The sequence below is a fragment of the Macaca mulatta genome, chromosome 14 (assembly GCF_049350105.2).
Source record: "Macaca mulatta isolate MMU2019108-1 chromosome 14, T2T-MMU8v2.0, whole genome shotgun sequence".
Taxonomy (NCBI): Eukaryota; Metazoa; Chordata; class Mammalia; order Primates; family Cercopithecidae; genus Macaca; species Macaca mulatta.
In genome coordinates, this window is record NC_133419.1 from 132,387,493 (window position 1) to 132,412,200 (window position 24,708).

The following is a 24,708-nucleotide window of genomic DNA, read 5'->3' on the forward strand; positions in this document are numbered from 1 at the left end:
TCTTCTTTTTTAGGACTCTTGTAATTTTTATATTTTTTTAGCCTCTTTTACAGTGGGCCAGATATCTTATTTTGTGATGTCAGCAGTGTAGTCCCTGAGCAGTGGCATGCCAGATCCAGTGCTGGGGCCGTTTCCCAGGCTGATCCCAAGGCCCCTTCACAGGGACGTGCAACTCCAGGGCGACACACTCCTCTCCTGGGGGCTCCTTCCTCCAGTCCCCTTGTCGGTGTGTTCAAGAAAAGGGTAAAGAGCTATGGGATGATTGGTTAGAGACAGAATAGGAAGGAAGGAGGCTTGTGAAAGAAGAACTGAAGTGAGCTGGAAGAAGGAAGGGGAGGCCCGCTGTTTGACAGTAGGGGAAGGCGGAACTTGGGTCGTGATCAGCACTGTTGAGTGAGGCAGGGTGAGCAAGACTGAGAGGAGGACACGCGAGAACCAGGCGATACTGGACATGGCTCTGGGCAGAGCGTATGCCAGGGGACATGGGAATACCTCACGCTGTGGCCCAAGTTTGGTCCTGCCGAGTTTTTATTATATTTTGCTTACTCTTTCTTACCCAGAGGAAATTATAATGGCTCTTTAAAAAGTGATTCTATAAATGAATACTTTTTGAACTGATGCATGCAAACAGCATTTTTAAAGAAAATAGAATTGCATAGAAGGTATCAGGGTGTAATACAAACAGTGGAGTAGGTATTGCCATGTGAGATTTTTGTTACAGTTTGTGTACATTTTTTAATATAAAATACATTTTTTATTGTGGATAGGGAGACCAGAAATTCTCGAGAATCTCCACTCTGTGGGGAGGGCTGGTGAATGCCCCAGTGCCACCATCTGCATACTCTACCAGGTGGTGCTTGGAAGCCATTGCTCAACCCTTCTCCTGTCCTGCCCCAACCCCTGCACACTTAGTGTTGAGAAAAGAATGCCTAGCATTGACAATGAGAGACTGGGAACTAGGAACTATTAGAGACATTTGCTTTAGGAAGCAGGGCCTTATGGAACTGGAAAATGGAAGGAATTGTGAAAAGTGCTAATGCCTCCTTGAAAACAGGATCATATTTTTGTCATTTTCTTTGTTCAGTCCCCCCACTCATGCACACCCCCACACCCCTGCCCTGAACACCTGCCAGAATGCCTTATACAAAGTGAACATTTAATAAATGCTTATCCAAGCAAATGGCTAGAATTAGAGCCAGACGATCTTATATGGGCTCCAAGAGAGACGGCTGGGTGTTTGTGGGGGTGAGATGATGGGAGGGGGTGAGAGGATGGAGTCTACATCAATCTTCACTCACGTCCAGGCTAATGGAAAATGTCTAATCCCCGGCTAGGTGTTTACATCTGTGACTTGGCTGGGTGCCCTCTTCGCATGACACACCACCTCAAGTATTGGAATCTCATCTTGGGCTAATTTTCAAATGCTGATGGGTGTATTGATCTGGAAACAAGCTGGGTTAAAAAAGGCATTGGTCTTGTACACAGACTCAACCCAAGCTAATCCGCCGTCGATATGCCTGGACTGAGTATTATCGACACTTTAATGAATAGAGGACCATAGTTTTTTCAGAGCCGAACTGACCCCCTCTTCAAAGCAATCAGACAAACTAAATAGAGCCAGACTCTTGTGTTTCTGTATTGGAAAGAGGATGTACCACCATCCTGGATTACAAAAAAAAAAAAAAAAAAGAAAAAAGAAAAGAAAAGGAAAGAAATATATTTATCTTTGGATCGTTTATTATACTGAACATAAACCCTAATTCCTCCGGCAGAAGCTGACTATCTGGATTTGAAGTTGCTATTCAGCCCTGAGCGCAATGCTTCTGGAATAAAAGTTGGGCATATTAGGTTTTCAAAATGGTATTATGATCATTTAAAAAAAGAAATAAAAACAGCAACAACAAAAAGGAACTAAATTGATATTCTGCCTGTGAGTATGTGTATTTATGTATATGAAGTCAGCTTCATATCTAAATAAACCCACACAGAAGGAAGGTAATGGCATCTCACAGCATTGCGCAAGCTGCTTCAGGTCTGGGGTATGTCTTTCCTCTTACTGTCAAATATCCCATCTACCCCCTAGTTCTCTGTACTGGATTTTCTTCCCCTGTGGTCCTGATCCAATATGGTTAGTTCTTGCAGACAGTCATGCCAAGGCGGCCACATGGGGCAAGTCTCTGGGGCCAGCTAGGAGCAAAGCCCATCCTTGGGGAGGAGGGTGACCCTGGAACCAGTGTGGGAGGGAGATGGAGGGGAAGGCAGCAGAAAGGGGGAGACAAGAGAACTGACCTAAGTAGCTACTTGCCAGGGTGGCTATTTAAAATTAAATTTAAATTAGCTACAACCAGATAACATTTAAAATTTACTTCTTCAGTCACACTAGCCACACTGAAGTGCTTACATAGTCAAGCAGGACTGCTGTTCCCTTGTGTTAGTTCATTTTGCTTTACTATAAAGGAATGCCTGAGGCTGGTAATTCACACACACACACACACACACACACACAAAAGAGGTTTATTTGGCTCATGATTGTGCAGCCTGTACAAAAAGCTTGGCACCAGCATTTGCATCTGGAGAGGGCCTCAGACTGCTTCTATTCGTGGCATGCGGTGAAGGGGACCCAGTATGTGCAGAAATAGCACGGACCCAGTATGTGCAGAAATAGCACGGTGAGAGACACGGTGAGAGAAGAAGCCAGAGAGCAGGGACGGTGCCAGGCTCCTTTTTACCACCAGCTTTCGAGGAAGCTTATAAAGCAATAACTCACTTGCCCCACTAACCTGCATTTATCTATTTATACTCCATCCCCATGGCCAGACCTCTCCCATTAGGCCCCCACCTCCAATTTTGGAATCAGCTTTCAACATGAGATCTACAGGAACAAACCCCCAAACTACTGCACTCCTGTGTTGAACAGTGCAGAGAGAGAACATTTATGTGAACTTCCATTGTAAAAAGCTCTATTGGGTGGTGCTATAAAGGGTTACCATTATGGATCAGCAGGTGTTAAAACTAGAATGGCTTTCCACGGCTTGACGGGCTAGGTATATTGTAGAAAGGAGAGTGAAATTTTTGAAAGAGGATGGAAATTTTTAAAAAGATGATGCTCCTTTAAAAACAAGAGAGAATTGTTGAAAAAGATGGAGTAATGGAGCTCCCAGGTTAGCTTCAATTGTTTAAAAAGGTGGAGTAATGGAGTTCCTAGGTTAGCTTAGACAGAGAAGAGTCTGGAGTCCAAGGATGTACCTGTAGGAGAGTAGGCGGAGTTCAAGGGTTGGTTAAGTGTGAGCATGGGGGTGATGACTCCACCAGGACCCTGAGATTTCTACCTGTGAGCTCAGGAGATGAATACTAACATGTCTAAAGATCACATGGCAAAACTGATTTATCAGCAGAGGGGAATGAGTTCAGATACCTGGACTTCTTGACTTTGAGATGCCTTGAATACTCCCTTCAAATGTGAAATGTAAGAAATACCACCAGTGGATTTGCATGTCCAGAACATAATCTTTTTGTCCAGAGTTGGAGAGATTCATCTAAAATTTATTAACATTTAGGTCTAATGATTTCCATCTCTTTGATCTTAGGGTTTTCTGCTTAATAAATGTAATTAACAAGTGATTCTCTCTGGAGTCTAGCTGAATATTTTATTCCTCTCACCCTCGTACTCCTGCTACCAAACCAAGCACCCTGTACATCTGAAAAAGCCATACTGCTGTCTCCATTGTTCCCTTGGACAAGGCTACATCTTGGAAAACACAGAGTGGATAAAACACTCAGTGGGAATGAATTGTTTGCCTAATTAAGGACAGCTTGAGAAGACGTCTCAAAGGCCCCATCTGTGGATGGTGGTAGAGCAAAAGTGTGCCATGGTTGTGCGCAGAGTGTTAAGAAAGGTCCTCCCTATCCAAGCATGGAAAACGGACTTCTCAGTTTTGACGGTGCACCTGCGGGACTTCACTCTCACTCAGAGACACATTTGCATGACAGAGAACAGTAGAATACAGTGCTTATAAAAACAGGGATATTAGTGTAATAAAAAATTTTTTAAAGCTTTTAGCCTCTTTATTGGTTTTCCAGGCCCTACCTAGGTTTCTCTTTTGTCACTGGAGTATCTAATCAGCCCCTCCCTTTTGTTTGGTAAAATGAGTTTTCCTATTTCTTGCTGGGCAGAATTAATCTGAAAATCCCTGCTATTGTTTGATAGTTAATTACCTGCCTTTGGAGTTGAACAGCTCCAAAGCTCAGGTAAAGAAGGGAAACACAAATGTCTATGGAATAGGGCAGGAATGAGGGAAAGAAGCCAGGACATTCTGTTCACTTCGTGTGTTAATGTAATTCCAGAAAGGAGGGGACTAGACTAGGGAGATATCCAGCCCAGGCAGCGACTTGCAAATAATGGATGTATGGCCACATCAGCCCCTCATTTACCTTTGATTGTCTCCCTGTTTCTGACTCTCTCTCTTACCCACCTGATACATACAACCTTGTTTCTTTCCAATCCTGAATAATTAGTTGACCTTGTCAAGCAAAGCTCGTTATGATGATTCAGAGAACAGGAATAATAACTTTTAATTTCTAGATACATACACCCCAGAGACCCCTCCGCACTCTGAATCTGAACTGAAGGAAATTTGAAACACTAAATATCAAAGGAAATAATGTGACCTAATCCTTCCTTTGAAAGCAAAGCTTTCTGTGTCTCCAGACATGTCACCCAGAAGGCACCATGCCCTTCTGGTAGGACAAGGCTCCCGGAGAGCTCTGCAGATCTTTGCACCAACACTTGCCATTCAAGCTGAGGCCATGGTAGAGGAAAACATCATGATCCAATTCTAAATAGACTGAAGTCACCTTCTGAGAACATCTGTGTTCTCCAGATGTCAGTAGCCCTGTGTGACGGATCGTGGGGCATACTTATCATCCCAAACTGCTTTCAAATGACCTCTCTTTTTCCAGTCCCATTCAAGAAATAGATGAAAATGTATATTTGGTCTGGTCATAAGACTGTGTATCTAAATTTGATAGAACTTTGAAAAAGTCAGGAAATTAAATTCCACTACAAAATTGGAGCTCTCCTCAAAGCACCCTGGAGAATGACAAGGAAGTAGGGCATTTTACCTGAAATTGATGTATCCTATCTAGACAGCATGCAGATGAGGCAACTCTGTTCTACCTGGTGAGTTTTAAAATTTCCTGAAGCAGTTACTGACAACAGAGGGACAAAAATTGACAGAAAGGCTAGAGCACATTTCAGTAAACCCATCTGAAGCATTATCTGTCTGCTAAGCCAAGTAGGGCAAAATGTAAAGTCTAAAGTAATCTCAGCAAAATGCCAGAGTTAAAGTCATATTCGTTTAATAATGGCATTTTCTTTTCCTTTTGGTATGGCTAGGAAGGGGTCCTCATGTTCCCTACAGAGTTTGGAAAACCTGGCATCTTTTGCGGAAGAGTAGTAAAAATAGGGTCCCCTGTTCTAGCCTTTCACACCCGTTCATAGAGAATGGAGCAGAAAGTTTAGATGACCCTATTGCTTTACAGCAAGCACTTACAGAAGTCAGGCAACATCTCTCCAGGTAAGCAGTTCGGGCTCCCATGGGGAAGTCTGTAAGCAGCCCCTGAGTTCTTACCCCTTAGGTGCTTTTCCCCAGGGAGTCTGGGCTGCCTCTGAGCGGCCTCAGATTCTAACACCGTAGGATTGAGAAACATGGCTCTGATTCCTTCTGGATCTTGATTCTTTCTGCAGCTTCCAAGTGAGAAATGTCATTTATTTTGGGGAAAGGACAAACACTAGATCCTGAATAATCAGCTTTTTCAAGATATATCCCCTTAGACTCCCATTCCCATATCAGAGTGCTGATTTATTCAAGCTGCACTTGAAGAAAATCTTCTTAATTAAGGGTTGGATGAGGTCTCTTTATGGTCTCATGACCCACCACTACAGATCTGGCTAATCCTATAATATATCTAAAATTTTCCTCATTACTGTATTCCTAATTTCAGAAGGTCCCCCATACAGAATGTATATACAGCAATATCAAGAGCAGCTGACTTGGATGCCATGACTGTTAGGAGAAGATTCTTAGACACTCAAAAGACCCAAAGATTCTGGTCATTTCTCTCTTCTTAATAAAGTTAAAGTGCATAGCTTCTTAGGGCATGGGGAGTAGTTAATGAGGAAGGTTTCCATCCATCTGTTGTCAGATCGAAGACACTCTACTGACCCTGTTGAATTCCATTTAACAGCGTTTTGAAGCCAGGTCCTGGGGACACAAAGATTCATACAGAGCTCCTGCCCTGTCCGGCAGAGGAGACCACTATACTAACAAATATCTGTCTTATAAGGTAACAGGGATTTGGATGTTTGAGCATATAAATGCTATGACTACACTGAAATAGAGTAATTGAATTTACCTGCAAGATTAGACAAAACTACAAAGTTATATTTCATGAGGGTCTTGAATGGACAGTGGAATTTTTTTTTAGGGGATCTGGCATCCCAAACAGGAGCAATCATGTGTCCAAATCTTGGAAGGCTGAATGTGTATGGTGTGTTGGAGGAAAAGTGAGGACGCTAATGTGGTCACAGGGCAGAGTTCCTGGGATGAAATCACTCACTATATGGCTAGAAAGGTAGGCTGCATCTCAGTTTCAGGTGAAACCAGATAGGTTTCCAATAGGCTTGTTTTTTCTTGTTGTCCTGCTAGAATGCTACTTCTCTTTCTCAAGGAAGTGCATGTTACATAGTTTTGACAATGGACAAATACTCAAAAGATTGTCAGTGGAAAGGAACATGACAAACACCTAGGTCAATAAATCTTGGGTAGAAAAGAGATATATTGGAAGGAAAGAACATATCCAATCCCAACTGGTTCTATGCCCCTTGCATTGTTAAGACACAAAGGGGAAAGATTGCAAAAGACTTTTCTACCAACAAGTCAATTTTCAAAAGCACTACAATGTATGTCTTACATTTGAATTTGTAATAATGATTCTTCTTCCATAGTATAGTTAAGGTGCGTTTCTTTGTGTCCTAGCAAATAGAGGGTGTGGTACTGGATTTTGTGCTGTCATGGTGATGATCATGGCAGAGAGGGTGAGGATGCTGCCGAGGATGCATGACAGCTTCAGGAAGCAGTCCCCAGCCCTCAGGTCCTCAGCAGCCTCCTACCTGAGAGTCCACATACAAATGAGAAGACTCCCTGTTTCTGATGTCTCCAGGCTAATTTAGACTTTGAGGTGTCACCACTTGGAGTATATGTTGAGACGTATTCCTGTTGAATGTCGCCCGTGGTAAATAAATGTCTAACGTTGGTATGAAATCTAATTGGCTTCCGCTAGAGCTTGGCTCAGCAGAGGAATTCACTCCTGGAGTTTTTGGAGCACCACACTTTGCTTTTGAGAGATCTTCATTTCATGTTATTTGAGAAAGAATTTATTGATGCAAAATCAGGGCAGTTTAATTTGGTGGCATGTTTTCTTTATGTCTCAATTATATATTCATGTCTTTGTGGTAAACTCAGCTGGTGGGGGGATTAAGAATTCAAAATAGAGGATTTTCACTTGGCAAGCAGTGCTTTCTACTGTGATTAATTGGGAGTCTGCACAATGAACCCGGTGTTGGCTCCGTTGGGGATTTAATAGCTTAGTGGAAAGAAGTAAATTTCAGGATTTAAGAGTTTTGGGTTACAGTCTGAATTTTGATAATTACCTGGAAAAATGATCTCCTTATTTTAGTTATTCCAGATTAGATATTCCCAATCAGATACCTTTTATAGAAGTGTTTTTGTGTCCCCTAATTTGATCTGGACAAAGGTGCCAAGTAGGTGCAGGGAAGCAGAAGGGCACCCCTCATTGTTGTGATCACCTACCAGCCCTAAAGGCTTCCAGGTGCTTACATCCATTTGTCTTTTTCTGTCTTCTTTCTATGGACGCAATCCTCTAGACAGGGAATGCACACATGTCCTGCCGCTGATGTGGGTCCCTGTTCCCAGACACCTGTCTGGGTCGTATCCTGTTTCTCCAGCCTCAGCCGCCTCCACAGAGCTCTATTGCTCCTGGCTTTCCGGCCTTCTGACCTGGTGCTGTTCCTCAGCTCTCTTGCCACCATCTCCTGTGTTCTCACAGTTTTGTTTGGACATGTTTTATGGTGTTCTTATCATCCTAAAACCTGGATTTCACTGAGGGGACCTGTGTGCTAACACTGTTCCTCATTCTGAGGGCTAGGCTGGCCAAGCCATTTCTTCCTACTCTGAGAAAGAAAGATGAGAAATTTTGATTATTTTCCCTTTCACACATAAACCATCATGTGTCAAGTCCTGAAATTGAGGTTGGAATGGATACAAAGATGGATGAGAGGGGTCCCTACAATGGGGACGTGCAAACGGGGTTGGGTGCAGGTGGGATGTGGAAGGGCAGCAGCTCTCACAGCCGCCGGCGAGTCCCTGGGCTGAGAGTGATGCCTGCAAGCTTGGGAGCCAGGCTTTGCTGTCCCAGAAGGCCAGGAAAGTAGAAAAGCCTTTTGAAATTGAGTAGTGTGGCGTTTCAGCTCCCGACTCTTAGAATGAAAATAGCAATTCTGCCACACCCACTTTGCTCCCCTCACCCCTCATTTCTGTACTTTGGCCTGAGTGATCTTTTCAAATCCAAATCTGGTGGTGCCTCAGGACTTCTCTTTAGCCAAGACAGCCAATTCCTTATGAAGGAATTGACAATCCTGGAGGCCGGGCTCCAGGGGACCTCTGCTACTGGTTCATACTATGCCCTGGCTCACTATTTTCAGTCTAGTGTAATTTTTCTTGTTATTTCTGGTCACAGGCCCTTTGAACATTCACTTCACTCTTCCTGGAATTCTCTTTTGCTTTTCACCCAGTCAGTCCTATTTATCCTTCTGACTTTGACTCAAATGCCATTTCCATAGAGAACTTTCCCAGACCTGCTAACCACTGCCACTCCTACCTCCGCCAGGAGCTAGAGCCTTGCCCTTCTTCCTGGTTCTTGCCACAGTTAAAATGTGGCATTTGTCTGTGTGATTGGTCGATTATGTCAGTTTCCTGAGGTCAGGAGGCCTGTACGCTTGTGCATTCTGACCCCAGTGCCTGTAATTTAATAGAGCTCAGGGACTATTTGTTGGATAATCGATAAGTAAAGTTTCTTTTTTTGTTATGTTATAATTATTAAACAAAACGATTCATTTTTTTCATTACTAGTTGTAGTAGGCTGAATCATGGCAAAACAGAGAGATCAGATTCTAATCCCTGGAACCCAAAACTATACTTTGCATGGTAGAGTCTTTACAGATGGGATTAGTTTAGAGATTTGAGATAGGGAAATTGTCCTGGGCCCTAAATGCAATCACATAAATCTTTACGAAAGGGAGGCAGAGGGAGATGTGATTGGAACACACACAGAGGAGAAGGCAGTGTGAAGACGGGAGCAGAGGGATGTGAAGATGCTGACCCTCAGGGTTGCAGTGATGTGGCCACGAGCCAAAGAATGACCGCAGCCAGCAGAAGCCGAGAGTGCCAAGGAGCAGTCGTCTCTCGAGAGCCTCTGTAGGAATCACAGCCTTCCTGATACCCTGGTTTCAGTGTGGTGAGAGTTATTGTTGGACATCTAGCCTCCAGAATTATCAAAGAATCAATGTCTCTTGTTTGTTAAGCCACTAGATTTATAGAAATGTGTTATAGCAAAAGGAAGCAAATGCACTGGCCTTCAATGTGCTGAATCCTTAATGGCTGGAAATAGGAAAACCAAAAATTGATATTTGAAATCTGCCCCAAATGTAGTCTTTGTCACCGTGAGAGATGAAGTAACACTCATCTTTTTCATTATTTCTTTTTAAAAAGAATCTCTTTGGAGATGCACCCTTGTCATGTAAATGCAATGAGGCATTAGCTTTTTGTCCTTGGGGTATCTACAGGAGCAGATGGAGTCATCCACATTTCAAAACTAAGATGATACTTTTTGATGTTGAAAATTTCTGTCCCAGGGGCCCTAGGGTATGGAAGCAGGGGAGGAAGGACACCTCTGCCAAATATGGTTTTAATGAGAGGAAACCATTGATGCTGCCTAACATTAGGCTGTGAGATTTGGTTTGTGAATGTGGGACCAGAGTTGAAGATTAAAATTGCTAAACATTCTCTTGCTAACTGGGAGAGGGGCCTCGTATTTGTGTTTTATCTCCACTCTGTGTCTCATAGGCATCTCAAACTGAAAATGTACAACATAGATCTCTTGAATTTTCTAGCCTGCTTTCCCGACTATCCCCTGACTCCAACCCTAGACCTACCTGCTCCTCCTGGACTCTTGCCGTCTGGTAAATGGCAACTGCATTCTTCCAGTGGCTCATGTGAAAGCTGCAGTCCATCTTCCCTGTTGTCCTTTTCCCGTACTCTTCCTCAATCCTCAGCATGTCCTGCTAGATTTTCTGAATTTGGAGTTTTATCCAGTCCTGCCTCTTCTGCCCTCTCCCAAGCTGCTGTTACCTTTGTCTGGAGTGTTCCACAGCTTTCTACCTAACTGGCCTGCTTTTTTCCTTCTTATTCCCTATCATCTGTTCTCCACGCTCAGTGAAAGCATTTCTGTACAGGCTTTGTTGTTCCTGATTTAGTCACTTCCCGGCTCACCTCAGGTCCTAACATGCCTACTGTGGCCTAAAAGGTCTTCCTTTGTCCGGCCACCAGTGTCTCCCTGGTCTCCCCTCCGCACACACTCCCTTTTTCTTACCCTGTCTTCACTACTTCTTTTTTTTTTTTTTTTTTTTTTTTAATTTATTTATTATTATTATACTTTAAGTTGTAGGGTACATGTGCGTAACGTGCAGTTTTGTTACATATGTATACTTGTGCCATGTTGCTGTGCTGCACCCATCAACTCGTCATTTACATCAGGTATAACTCCCAATGCAATCCCTCCCCCCTCCCCCCTCCCCATGATAGGCCCCGGTGTGTGATGTTCCCCTTCCTGAGTCCGAGTGATCTCATTGTTCAGTTCCCACCTATGAGTGAGAACATGCGGTGTTTGGTTTTCTGTTCTTGTGATAGTTTGCTAAGAATGATGGATTCCAGCTGCATCCAAGTCCCTACAAAGGACTCAAACTCATCCTTTTTTATGGCTGCATAGTATTCCATGGTGTATATGTGCCACATTTTCTTAATCCAATCTGTCACTGATGGACATTTGGGTTGATTCCAAGTCTTTGCTATTGTGAATAGTGCTGCAATAAACATACGTGTGCATGTGTCTTTATAGCAGCATAATTTATAATCCTTTGGGTATATACCCAGTAATGGGATGGCTGGGTCATATGGTACATCTAGTTCTAGATCCTTGAGGAATCGCCATACTGTTTTCCATAATGGTTGAACTAGCTTACAATCCCACCAACAGTGTAAAAGTGTTCCTATTTCTCCACATCCTCTCCAGCACCTGTTGTTTCTTGATATGCCTGTAATACACCGAGGCAGCCTCCTGGCTTCCGGGCCTTAAAGCTCCCTCTGCTGGTGCCCCATGCCAGGTGTCCTTGGGGCTCTCTTTCTTAGGTCTCTGTTCAAGGTCACGTTAGGGCAGAGGCCTTCTTCACCACCTGCATAAAACAGAGCTTCCAACCCCACATCATCACACCCTAGCACCTTTCTTGCCTTGTTTGTTCTTTATAAAATAAGTCACCTATTGGCATAATGGATATTTCCGTGTTGGAGAGTGGTAGCCTGTTTCACTCCTCCAGAACATGTGTGCCATGAGGGTGGGGCTTGGTCTGGAGTGTTCATTGTTGTGTTCCAAGTGCCTAGAAAAGGGTCTGGTGCACAGTGGGTACTCTGTAAGTATCTGTCAAATAAATAAATGAATGAAAACAAAGGCCCATCATTAAGTGGACTCGATCATTTTTTCTCAGCGTTTGCTCTCTCTTTGCTCAGGAATGAGAGCTTGAACTTCTCTGTTACTTCTATCAAAGTTTTGGTCCCTCTAGTCTCAGACCAGGTGCCATTCAGCCGAGTTTTGCAGAATGCATTTTCTTAGCAAGATAAAGAATTGAAGTAGACTGAAGGAACAACGCACACAGCAGGAAGGACTCCGAGAGACCAAAGATGGGTCCCTCCAGGCTGTGGGATGGACAGAAAACAGGAATGATGGGGCCACACCACAGCCTGGACAACAGGAGGGTGCCAGATCTCTGCCACCCCCAAGGTGTGGATTTCACTGTGGAGGGGATGGGGAAGTATAGGAATGGTTGAACAGGGAAATTAAATGAGTTGTATTTCAGATAGATCTCTGGCATCAGAAAGAAGGATGGATTGGAGGGGGGAGTTTTGTTCAGGGAGACTGAGAGAGAATGCACACAAGGCTGAGACTGTATTATCCTGTGTTCCTGACCGGGAGACCCCCCTCTCACCTTGAGGGGCTGGACAAACAGTGCTTTAGAGCAGCCGATCCGTGGCCAGAGGGCACATACAGGAAGAGCAGGAGGGTCCCGTGGCCACATGGTTCCCGTTTTCCTGGATGATCCTGTTCCTAAGGGACACATTTATTCTCCATGTGCGGTTGCTAAGGGAGTAATTCAATGAAATTTAAAGTTTACACCTTTGTAAAAGTTTCAAGTTTATACGTTTACAAATAAGGGAAAGAATGTGCCAGACTTTGTTTCTGTTTGGAATTCTGGGAATATGGCCTTTGGATTATGGACATGAAATTATGTCACCAACAGGAGATAAGGTTTGTGTGAACAAAGGGTAAAGCTTGAAATAAGATAGGATAAGACAGGATAAAGAACCAAGAGAGCCTTTTAAATAGGAGAAGCTATTTAAAAGCAGAAAGGAGAACAGGTTCAGAGGATACCAAAACCAGAGATATCACAGAATGTTTGCCAGACCACTCATTCCTGCTGCCTGCCTTGGAATCTTTGGAGGAACTTTCCAGAAAAAAAAGAAGAGTGGAGACCACTCCACAGACCCACCGAACCTGAAGAGCCCAGGTGTGCAGGCGTGGGTGGGGAACTTCGTGGGGGTAAGATTGGGAATCACAGGCTGGAGCCCAGAGAGTTAAGGCCAGAGGCAGCTGAAGGTCAAATTGGGAACATTTCTTACATCAAATCCTAAATGAGGTTCATGCTGATTAGTAGGAACTGTGTCAAATAGGTGAGCGGGCGTGTTCCCGGTTTCTAATTACAGTGTGGCTTTCATCTCCCTGAGCTTGTTGCTGCACTGTTGTTCAAATGAAAAATGGGAAACAGACATGAAGAGGAGCTTCTCCCCTAAGTGGGTCAGCGCAGGCTTATTCTACCTTCTCCCACTTTGTTTTTCTAAAGAGTTACCTGGCTTTGGTCCCTCACTGATACTCACTGAGATGTGGCAGCCATTCCTTTGCCCTCTTTGGACAGGGCAGCATGCGGCCCATTTGGGACTGGCAATAATATAGTCAAGAAATTCTTTTTACTTTTTCTGGGGTTCATTTGGCAAATGAATTTTTCATGTGGAAAAGCTTCCTGTGATTGAGTCAGCCTGGTCAGTCTGGTCGCACAGGTGATAGCTAATGCACCAGGAAGTGTCCTCGAGGGCCAGTCTTGGCCACGGCGGTTCATGAAGCTCATGGCCTGGCAGGGAAGGGGAGCTGAAGCAAGGCCTTCACCCCTCTCCCACCAACACATCAAATGCCTGCCTCACCTTTCAGCCCAGGACCTGCTTGACGAAAGATGCATGTATAGCAATAATCTTTTCTTCTTTCCTTCAGCCATCAAATATTCCGTGAACCTCTACTACGAGCCAGGCATCATGCTACACTCAGGGTAGAACACAAATGCCCTACTTAACCCCAAAGAAATAATATGTGGGCGGGTGACTGGAGAAGTCAGTAGCTTCTTATAACATAGGGAGAGAGCTGGACTGAGTACCAGGGGCTGTGCCAGCACCCAGGGCAGGACCTTAAAGAAGCCCAGGGACTTTGGAAATGAAGCATTGCCTGGTTGAGAGCTGAGGAGGATTAGCTGGGTGGCATGGGGAAGGTGAAACCTTCTGTACAAAAAATGACAAGTATGGGGATGGGGCACCGATGAGGGCAGGGTCGCTGTAGAGAAGGAAAAGGCATCCCCCGTGGGCAGTGAGAGAAGGAGGAGGGTGAGAGGAGAGACCCGGGAGGGGAGCCGCAGCAGATGGCCCAGGGCCTGGGAAGCCCTGCTGGTGACTTTGAGATATTTTTTTTTTAAATTATACTTTAAGTTCTAGGGTACATGTGCACAACGTGCAGGTTTGTTACATATGTATACATGTGCCATGTTGGTGCGCTGCACCCATTAACTCGTCATTTACATTAGGTATATCTCCTAATGCTATCCCTCCCCCCTACCCCCTCCCCACAATAGGACTCGGTGTGTGATGTTCCTCTTCCTGTGTCCAAGGGATATTTCTTAAGGGCAGAAGGAGCCAAGTTAAGGGAGAGCAGACCCAATTCAGGAGAATTCCTCCCTTGGTTTCTGTTTTGAAAAGAGGGTATCTTGGAGCAATGCCGAAACCAAAGGACCTCCGTGGTTCACAGCGTTGTGGGATCCTCCCTGCCTGCCTGCCTGCCTGCCCAGGGCTGCCCAGCGGCGGTGACGAGGAGCTGAGCTCCTGTTTTCATACCATCGCTGCTCCTCCAGTGAGGCTTCAGTTGTGGACGGATTCCCCCCACTGGAGTGAGTGCAGCACCCTGTTTAGAAGAGCATGGATGGACACCCTTCTTCCTTTCCATACACAGTGCTCTTCTCTGCTATTTTCCGCCTAGCTCTTGGAGGCTGTTTCTCATCTGGTCTTTCCAGCAGCTTCCCCCCCGCCCCCCATAAAATGCTCTTTTTGTCATCTTCTGCCTATTCACCGTTTTTCATCCTTTCTTTCTGTTCTTTTTCATGGTGTGCTGTTTTACTCTCAGGCGCGCTCCTATCAGATCCTCCCATTCTCTCACGCTTCGCCAGCCCCATTCTTCCTGTTGACCTTCGGTTCTGGGCACTGTGCACCAGTGCTCGTGCGCCCTCCAGTTTCACATTTGCCACAATCTTCTTCCCCCAACGTCCTTTGCTTCCTCTCCTCTTGCCCTGGCGCCCCCTTGCCGGTCGCCATCCCTGTGTCTTACCCAGTGTCCGCTTTCTCCCCGTGCGCAGCCCTGTGCGCCCAGACTGCCACTCCCTCCTCGCGCAACCGCAGCCGCGCCGTCCCCGACGCTTCCTGCTGCGCTGCTTCTCCACGGAAGGGCCCCGTGGGTTTCGCCTCCGACACTCAGAGCCCACATGGCCGTTGTAGAGAGGATAAGATAATCAGATGCACCTTTTTAGTTATTTATTTTTCATTTCACTTAATAAGCACATCTTGAAATTGAGCTGCAGTTTCACTCCTAATGTCTCATTTCCCTTGGGGAGCCCACATCCAACCCCAGTTGAAATTCTCTGCGTGCACAGTGCAGGGAAGGAAGACGCTGGGTTTCAGGTTTCTTTCTTGAGATCCAGACATGTTACGTCCTAATGGAAAGTGCGTGGGTCTGGGAGTGTGTGTGTGAGGGGAGTGTGTAAGTGTGCATGCTCTGTCCCTTCTGTAATGTGCCTGTGTATAGGAGTGTATTTGTGGTTTTGGGGGAGTGGGTATGTGAGTGTGTATGTGGGGGAAAGTGTGTGTGTTTGTATGTTTATGGGGAGTGTGTATGTGAGTGTGTTTATGTTTGTGTGGGGAGTATGTAAGTGCTTCTGTATGTGTGAAGAGTGTGCATGTGTTTGTGTTGTTGATGTGATTGTGTGGAGGGGTACGTGGGGAGGACTGTGAGTGTGTGTATGTGTTTGTGTGGGGCATGTGTGTATTTGTGGGACATGTGTGTTTTTGTCGAGAGCGTGTATGTGAATGCTTGTATATGTTTGGGAAGTGTGGGTGGGGGAGTGTGGATGTGTGTGTTTGTGCGGGAGTATGTATGTGAGTGCTTCTGTGTGTGGAGCATGTGTGTGTGTATGTGTTTGTGTGGGGCATGTGTGTGTGTGTGTTTGTGTAAGGAGTGTGTATGTGATCTTGTGTGTGTGTTTGTGTAGGGAGTGTGTATGTGAGTGTGTGTGTTTGTGTAGGGAGTGTGTATGTGATCTTCTGTGTGTGTTTGTGTAGGGAGTGTGTATGTGAGTGTGTGTGTTTGTGTAGGGAGTGTGTATGTGATCTTCTGTGTGTGTTTTTTTAGGAGTGTGTATGTGAATGTGTGTGTTTGTGTTGGGAGTGTGTATGTGATCTTGTGTGTGTGTTTGTGGAGTATGTGTGAGTGTGTTTGTGTAGGGAGTATGTATGTGATCTTGTGTGTGTGTGTAGGGAGTGTGTATGTGAGTGTGTGTGTTTGTGTAAGGAGTGTGTATGTGATCTTGTGTGTGTGTTTGTGTATGGAGTGTGTATGTGTGCGTTTGTGTAGGGAGTGTGTATGTGAGTGTATGTGTGTAGGGAGTGTGTATGTGATCTTGTGTGTGTGTTTGTGTAGGGAGTGTGTATGTGAGTGTATGTGTGTAGGGAGTGTGTATGTGATCTTGTGTGTGTGTTTGTGTAGGGAGTGTGTATGAGTGTGTGTGTTTGTGTAGGGAGTGTGTATGTGATCTTGTGTGTGTGTTTGTGTAGGGAGTGTGTATGTGAGTGTATGTGTGTAGGGAGTGTGTATGTGATCTTGTGTGTGTGTTTGTGTAGGGAGTGTGTATGAGTGTGTGTGTTTGTGTAGGGAGTGTGTATGTGATCTTGTGTGTGTGTGTAGGGAGTGTGTATGTGAGTGTGTGTGTTTGTGTTGGGAGTGTGTATGTGATCTTGTGTGTGTGTTTGTGGAGTATGTGTGAGTGTGTTTGTGTAGGGAGTGTGTATGTGATCTTGTGTGTGTGTTTGTGTAGGGAGTGTGTATGTGAGTGTGTGTGTGTGTGTGTAGGGAGTGTGTATGTGATCTTGTGTGTGTTTGTGGAGTATGTGTGAGTGTGTGTGGGGGAGGAGGTTTCTGTCTATGAGCAATAGGTGTAATGGACATGTGATACTTAGCCAGAGTGAATGTGAAGACCACAGAAGGAAAAGGGAAGAGGAGCTACTCAAAGGGGCTGATGATTTACCTAACTCTCCCCTGGTCCACCCCAAGAGAAGGATCAGCTGTGAAAGTACCAATCACCAGAAGTGTGATGGCCACTCCACCAGCCACCGGGAGCCCAGTGGAAGGCGCGTCTGCAGAGAGGCCCTACCTGCGATTTGTTCTGGCCCAGCCAGAGGCAAGCATCTCAGGAAAAGGAGATTTTCTGGAAGAGTGCAGCAGCCACATGACAGAATTGTGGGTTGAGTCCCAAGGGTCTGCTCTGGCCCCTCTAGGCCCAGAGGCCTCTTCTGCTCCAGGCTGGGGTCCTTTCCTAGGGCACAATGACTCGGGTGCCCCTAACTGGTCTAGCCATGGGAGATGTAAACATAGCTTCTCATGTCGCCGAACTTTTAGAGACAACAGTAGGAAAACAGTAGCAGGCAGATTTCATCATGCAATGATAATGCTATTTATATCTATAGCTTATTGAAACCTGATTATGTGGCAGCCAGGAACTAGACGAAGCTCATTATTCATACTATCTCATTTAATGGTCAAACAGCCCTGTGCGATAGATGCTGTCACTTCCCTTCCTTTAGAAATGAGGAGACTAACTAACCCAAGTAAGGTTACACATTGGTAAGTGGCAGAGCCAGAGTTTGAATTCAGAAATTCACACCCACCTCAAACACTACGCTTCCCCTTATAAGCAAAGGATCAGGTTAACCTGACTCAAAGGACTGTATCCCAATAGCAAGCACATGCGTGGGCTCAAGTTGTTTTAGAGGTAAAAGCCTCCCTGGAGGCCACCTAGCCGGTGATTCTCAGCTCTACTGCGCATTGCAGATAGTTGGGGTATTGTTAGGCAATACCAATGTTGAGGTCCTCCTCAGAAATTCTGACTCAATTTACTGGGGGTAAGGCCATGGCGTCTTTGGTTTTTTTTTTTAACTCCTGGAAGTTTCTGTTGTTTACACATGTTGAGAACCACTGTCCTAATTTCACACATGGGAAAACATGAAACTGAAGAGGTTAACTGGCTTATCCAAGGCCATGCTGCTGGTTAAGTGCGGTAGGAAGGACTAATCCGAGCTCTCCCACCTCTCCTCTAGGGCTCCTTCTCTTGCCTGTGGTGAAAGACAAATCTTTTCTTAAGTGTGTGAGGAAACAAAATACAATATGGTGGGTAAGAATTTGGACTGAGACACCAACTGGGTTGGAAAAATCGCTGTGTAATCTTGGGTTTTATGTGTTCTCTGGCTTTGTTTTTTTTCCATCTGTAAAATGAGGATATAATAAATCCTGTCTGGCAGAATTCTTGTAAGGTGATAACATGAGATGATACCATAAAAAAGTGCCATAATCTAGCCCAGCATATGGTAATTGTTTTTGCTGTGGGGAAAGAACCATCCATTAAACATCAGCCTCACTGGGCAATCTCATGGGCTCAGAAGGCAATCGTCAGTAATACCAACTTTGGATTTTCAAAAGTAGTACACAAGTAAAGAATACATGTCTTTCTTAGACCATGAACTCATTGAGGATGATGTGTGCTATGTAAATGCACTCTGCACAAGGTGACATCAGCAAACTCAGCGATGATTGCTGATGGAATGTCTGGCCATTGGTTTGGCTGAGGTAGAACCAGCATCTAAATCTACTGTTGCCATGTTGTTCCTCTAACTTGTTGTCACAAATGGGGACACTTAATGTTCTTCTGCAAGTTCTTCTCAATCTCATCACTAAGGCAGATGTGAAGACCTTCATAATGCTGATCACAGGCACAGCTCTGACCCTGTGAACTCCCAAGGCCTGTTCTCTATGGGGTGATTTACATCAGGAGACATTATTGTCTCCGTCACTGGTTTCAATACCATCTAGCAAAGATGCCATGGAGATTGGAGCTTACTCTCTAAGGATATTGTCCCTCAGCGCATGCAAATGCTACTCTTCCTGAGTTTCCCCTTGCCTCCTTGGACTCTGTCTAAATGGCTGTTTTATTCTCAGCTCCCCCTCCCCTGTTGGCCTACACATAGTCTTCTGTTATTCTCACTTAGGCTGCGTGCTGTCCAGTGACCCACCCAGGCCCAGGACTTTACCTGCAGTGCTTTTACCCATGATAGCGATATCTTTATTTCCAACACCAGCAAAGCTACGTTTGTAGGAAATTAATGGAATTGCCTCTCAAAAGTGGCACAATGTATTCAAAAGTAAACAAATCAGCTTGCCCCACCTCCCTTACCACCCCAAATTCCTCTTGCTTCTGTATCAGCAGTCTTGGAGTGGTAAAACCCATTTCTCAAGATAGAGAACTAGAGGTCATCCTTGATGTGTCCCTTTCCGTAGTACTCCTCATTCAGTCATTTGCTGCTGTACATGCCCGTCACTCAGAATTCCCCATCTTTGCTGTCATGGCCTTGCTTCAGCCATTTATCCCATTTACCTAACTCATTGCCTTCCTACAGTCTCTGTCCTCCACTGTGCATCTTGTGTCACATGGTCACACTAAAATAAAAGCAAACATTTATTGGTACATAATGGTACATAATGTGACAGGTACTAGGCTTAACTTACAGAATCTCATTTAAATCTCCCAACAATCATAGGTAGTAGATGTGAGTGTGATATGAACCCTTTTAGTGAGGAAACTGAGGCTTAGGGGGGTTTAAGTCTTGCTGAAGATCATCCAAATAAAAGATGGGGCTTGAACCCTTATCTGCTATTGAATGAAGCCTGACTGTAGAGCTGTTCCCTCTCTAAGAGGCTGAGCTCTCTCTCCTTTCTCAAAAGCATCCCTCTGCTAAGTGCTGCTTCTTGCAGAGGCCTTCTTCTTTTATTTCTTTTTGGGCTCTCCTGTTTCCTTGGAAATGTTGATTTCATTGCATTTTCCTAATATTTCATGCTTTAATTTAATTTATTTGGTGCTATTGTACAGTGCCTTGAGCACCTGAGAGGAAGCGAGAGTTTTATAAATAAAATAATTATTACAGCTTGCTCTGATGGCAGCCCCTGAGCTATTTAGTAGATATATCAATTCCTCTCAGTGTTGAAAATTTTCACCTAAAGCCCTTTATGGCCCAAGTTTTCCTTGGCTTTTAATGCTGTATCCTGCTTATTGTAGTTTTGACACAATCTTGTAGCACTTTTCTTTACTATCCCCATCAGAAGTGAACAGACAGCAGCTCCACAAAAGTGCCATATAATGTATTCTAGAGAACATGACCTAGTTTTCTCAACCTTTTTGAATCACTTAGTTCCAGGTGTCATTTACTAGACCTATTATGTCAGTTTTGCAATGAGTCAGCCCTCCTTGCCCACCTCATGGTCTCTATTAGTGAGACCTCATTATCTACTAGTCTGTTGCAGAAACCTCACCCACGATAATCTGGAGATGGGTATGAATTAATCACAACACTATTTGGCACCCAGGATTTCAGGATTCCAAACTACAAGGCTTATGCAGACAAAATGTTTGTCAAAATCTTGAAAGGAAGTGAAGCCCCAGCACATGGAGTAGGGTGAGTGGATTAGAGAGTGCAGTGTGGAGATCTGTCTAATGAAATTCAGTTTTCCTGCAGCTCAGAATGCTATGCAATCCGCACAGTAATTAGAGAGAACTGAAGTAATTTTGCATTCCTGGACCCAGTATTCTCAAGATGCATTCATCAGTCAGTGGCAATTTGCATTCCTACTAAGCGCAAGCCACTGTTCAATATGCTGCTTGTGCTAAATTGGCCCATTCCTCCGCAGTTCCTCCTTTCATGATGAGTGAGTCTGGCACGTGTCATAAGGTTCCACCTCTCGGGAATACACCTAAATGTGGCACTGACCATCATTCCTAGCATTATGGCTACTTTCTGGATCCTGCCTGCCTCACAATCTCATAGCACATCACCAGCAAGAGATGTGAGAGGACCGTTGTTGTCTATTTAGTGTTTTTAGAGGCATGTTGAAGAATTCAGAGGATAAACCAATGACCAAGCTAAGATTTCTCCCTGGACATCTCTCACTCATGCAGTTATACCTGACCTTGCTTCTCTCACTTCCATCGTGGCATGTTTTTTAATTCTACTTTAAAAAATGCACTTTATTCTATCCTGTTTTACTCTATTCTATCTTATTCATTCATTCAATAAAAATGAACTTAGCACTTGCTGTATGCCAGTTATATGACTGGCATGTACAATGATGGGCAACATTGACATTGTTCTTTATTTTTTGGAGTTTGAGTTCTTCTCTTCTTTTTGTTTTTAAACATTTTTTGTTTGTTTGTAGAGATGGGATCTTGTTAGGCTGGTCTTCAACTCCTCAAGTGATTTTCCTGTCTCAGCTTCCTGAGGTGCTGGGACTGCAGGTGTGAGTCACCATGCCAAGTTTTCTTTTCCTCTCATCTTGACTTGCCTCCTTCTCAAAATTCTACTCTCTTTGTAATCTGTAGTTGTATATTTTGGGAGGCCGAGACGGGCGGATCACGAGGTCGAGAGATCGAGACCATCCTGGCTAACATGGTGAAACCCCGTCTCTACTAAAAAATACAAAAAACTAGCCGGGCGAGGTGGCGGGCGCCTGTAGTCCCAGCTACTCGGGAGGCTGAGGCAGGAGAATGGCGTAAACCCGGGAGGCGGAGCTTGCAGTGAGCTGAGATCCGGCCACTGCACTCCAGCCTGGGCGGCAGAGCGAGACTCCGTCTCAAAAAAAAAAAAAAAAAAGGATTTCTAAAGAAGTTTCCTCATTAACCAGAAACAATACACTGTGCTGTCTCCATTTTGTTTTTTTAGCAAACAAATGGGAGTAGCCAATCTGTCCATTACAAATGAGTTCATTCCCGTTCAAGCGATGGCTGTCACGTATCTTGCCTGAGGCTTCTTGTGTTATGAGCAACATATTGGCTTCAGTTGTCTGTACTTTTTCCTAGCTGCACCGAGAGCCTTAGACAAAGGAAAGGCACAATGACTCAAAATAATTTATTGTATTATATATAGTAGTCATGCATAGTTCCAATGACAGGAAACACAGTGAGCTTGTTCAAGGTGGATATGTGTAACCCTCTCTCTGGGCCAGATAGGAAACACAGTGAGCGTGTTCAAGGTGGATATGTGTAACCCTCTCTCTGGGCCAGGTAGAGGTTGTCAGATGTCTAACAACTATTCTTCCCCTTAGCCAAATACGAATCTGAAACAAACTACGACCCAGATATCCAGACCAGAAAGAAACAGAGAGGATGAAGCCTGTTTTGCCCACAAAGGGAAGAATAACTTCCAGTGAAAAGCGACTAACTGGAAATACTTTAAATTGCTGTAGAGAGTGCAGCATAGAGAACTATCTAATGAAATTCCGTTTTCCTGCAGGTCAAAAATGCTTTGTGATCCACGTAGTAATCAGAGGACCCAAGTAATTTTGCATTCCTGGACCCAGTATTCACAAGATACGTTAATCAGTCGGTGACAATTAGCATTCCTACTAAGTGGAAGCCACTGTACAAGACACTGCTTGTGCTAAATATGTCTATTGAACCACACTTCATTTGATGATGGGTGAGGCCCATACAACTCATCAGATGCTACCTTTCAGAAATACATCTAAAGAGGGCAAATCCTAGGCCCATTCTTTTCCTCTCATTTCTCCAAATAGCTTATGAACCTAGATGGCCTTCTTGCCTGGATAAGGACAATCCTGGATTGCTGGTTGAAGGTTGACTTGGTCCATTTGCCTCTACTCTATTAGGTATCTCATATCACTTTCATTGTAATTCTGTGTTAGCCCTTTAATAAAAATGACCAGCAAGCCCACAAGATAACAGAATAGGAATCAATGAGACCTGGAATTGTCTGCATGCCAGATTCTCCCGTCAGCCTGGCCTCCAATCCATCCTGCCAACTCAACCTCCTCTGGGACTGAGACGTTTGAAAACAGCGCAGCAGCCTCATCTCCCGGGCAGTGTTTTTCTCCATCATTTGCTTTATTAAATATTGATTTTCTGTTGCATTATTAAACCTTAAGTCCAGAGCGTAAATTCTGGGCTGATACTTTAATCTGGCTCTCCTCATTTTTTTTGGCTTTTAGAACTGATTTTCAGGCCAGCTCTCCTGGGGAATCTTTAAGTCAACTTAGGGCCAGAGACAAACCTGCCTGTAGGAAAGGGAGGAGCCCGGAGTTGAGAAGGAGCTTGCCTTGCCAGTGCACTATAAATAAGGCTGCGCCTCTGTCAAGCAGATCTTCACTTTACACTTGTCTTAGACACAGAGGCTTATGCTCCCTGGGATTCAGGTCATAGTGCAAGGAAGGACTTTCAGATTCCGACCACCAAAACTATTGAGTAGGCAAATGGTGTGCAGAACTGATTTTAGAGTCAGACATCACAGAGCTCTCCAGATATTATCAAACTCATTATCCATCCACCCCCTCCTCCTTCTTTTTGTGTCTAATATTCCTAGGATTTGAGTCAGAGGTTATAATCACACGGGTATTTGGATTTCCACTTACTTTGGGCCTCTGCTTCATTCTTTCTCTTTCTCTTCTCTCTAAGGGCCAATGGTTGAGTAGTCAGCTGTTGCCATCCATTGTAGGATGGAGCATCACACACTTTATGAAAGTCTTTCTGAGAGATCCAGACATTCCCAAACAGTCATATTAGCCAGAGTGATATCTAGGTTTAATTTTTTACTTTTTTACTTTTTTCTTTTTTTTTTTTTTTTGAGATGGAGTCTCGCGCTGTCACCCAGGTCGGAGTGCAGTGGCGGGATCTCAGCTCACTGCAACCTCAAGCAATTCTCCTGCCTCAGCCTCCTGTGTAGCTGGGACTACAGGCGCCCACCTCCACGCCTGGCTGAGTTTTTGTTTTTAGTAGAGACGGAGTTTCACCATGTTAGCCAGGATGGTCTCGATCCCTGAGCTCGTGATCCACCCTCCTTGGCCTCCCAAGGTGCTGGGATTACAGGTGTGAACCACTGTGCCTGGCCAAGTTTTTACTTTTTGAATAGCTTCTTACACTGGCACTATCATTGGCTGAGGCTAGGGTTGGTGACTTTAAAGATGAGAAGCAAAATAGTGACAGACAAGCATGAGAAAAGAAATGCAAGTCGACATGTATGGAGTTTCTCTGGCAGGACTGTGGTATGTTGCTGTCTACATGGATGTTTGCAGAGAGCCGTGCCTATCTTCCTATCTGACTTCCGTTCATCCCATCTTCCTATTCAGTTCATCCCATCTTTCTTTCTCCTCAGTTTTCCCATCTTTGCTTATTAGGTCCTGCATCTCCAGAAATCTTAGGAAGTTATTCCAAGACCTAGCAGAGCCTCTGTTTAGGAAAAGAGTGACTTTGATTAGCTCTTCACTCTGGGATGGAGAGGGAGCACAGGTAGCTCATGGGGCCACAGAAACCAGCAGCTGCCAACCTTCAGATGCTGTGGGCCGAGTGCTGACTGAGCCTGGACAGCCACATCAGGTGCTGTTGAAAATGATTCTTGGGAAATATTTAACAGAAACAATGTGAACATCAAAGTGGAAAAATCTGTGTCCTTCATTTTCACCAATACTCTTCATGTCACCAATACCCATAGGCCTCTAAAGAATAAGAGATGTTCTCTTTAAGGTCATGGGGATTCCAGATCATAGATCTTCCTCCAATTCCATTTCCAAAGCCTGAATTCCCTCTATAATAGGTATATGGCTAGGGAGTAT

At 44.6% G+C, this 24,708-nt stretch overlaps 1 protein-coding gene across 8 annotated transcripts in view; it reads left to right on the forward strand.

The window, feature by feature from the left end:
• The window catches only part of NTM (neurotrimin), a 966,287-nt gene that overhangs the window by 773,317 nt on the left and 168,262 nt on the right, over window positions 1–24,708 (forward strand). Inside the window, exon 1 of one of the 8 annotated variants that reach the window (XM_077964709.1) lies at window positions 12,744–12,973. The exons of the other annotated variants lie outside the window; for them this stretch is intronic. Within the exon in view, the coding sequence (XP_077820835.1) occupies window positions 12,859–12,973 (115 nt within the window). The 5' untranslated portion in view covers window positions 12,744–12,858. Of the gene's footprint in view, window positions 1–12,743; window positions 12,974–24,708 lie in introns of those variants that run through there. 8 annotated transcript variants of the gene reach the window in all.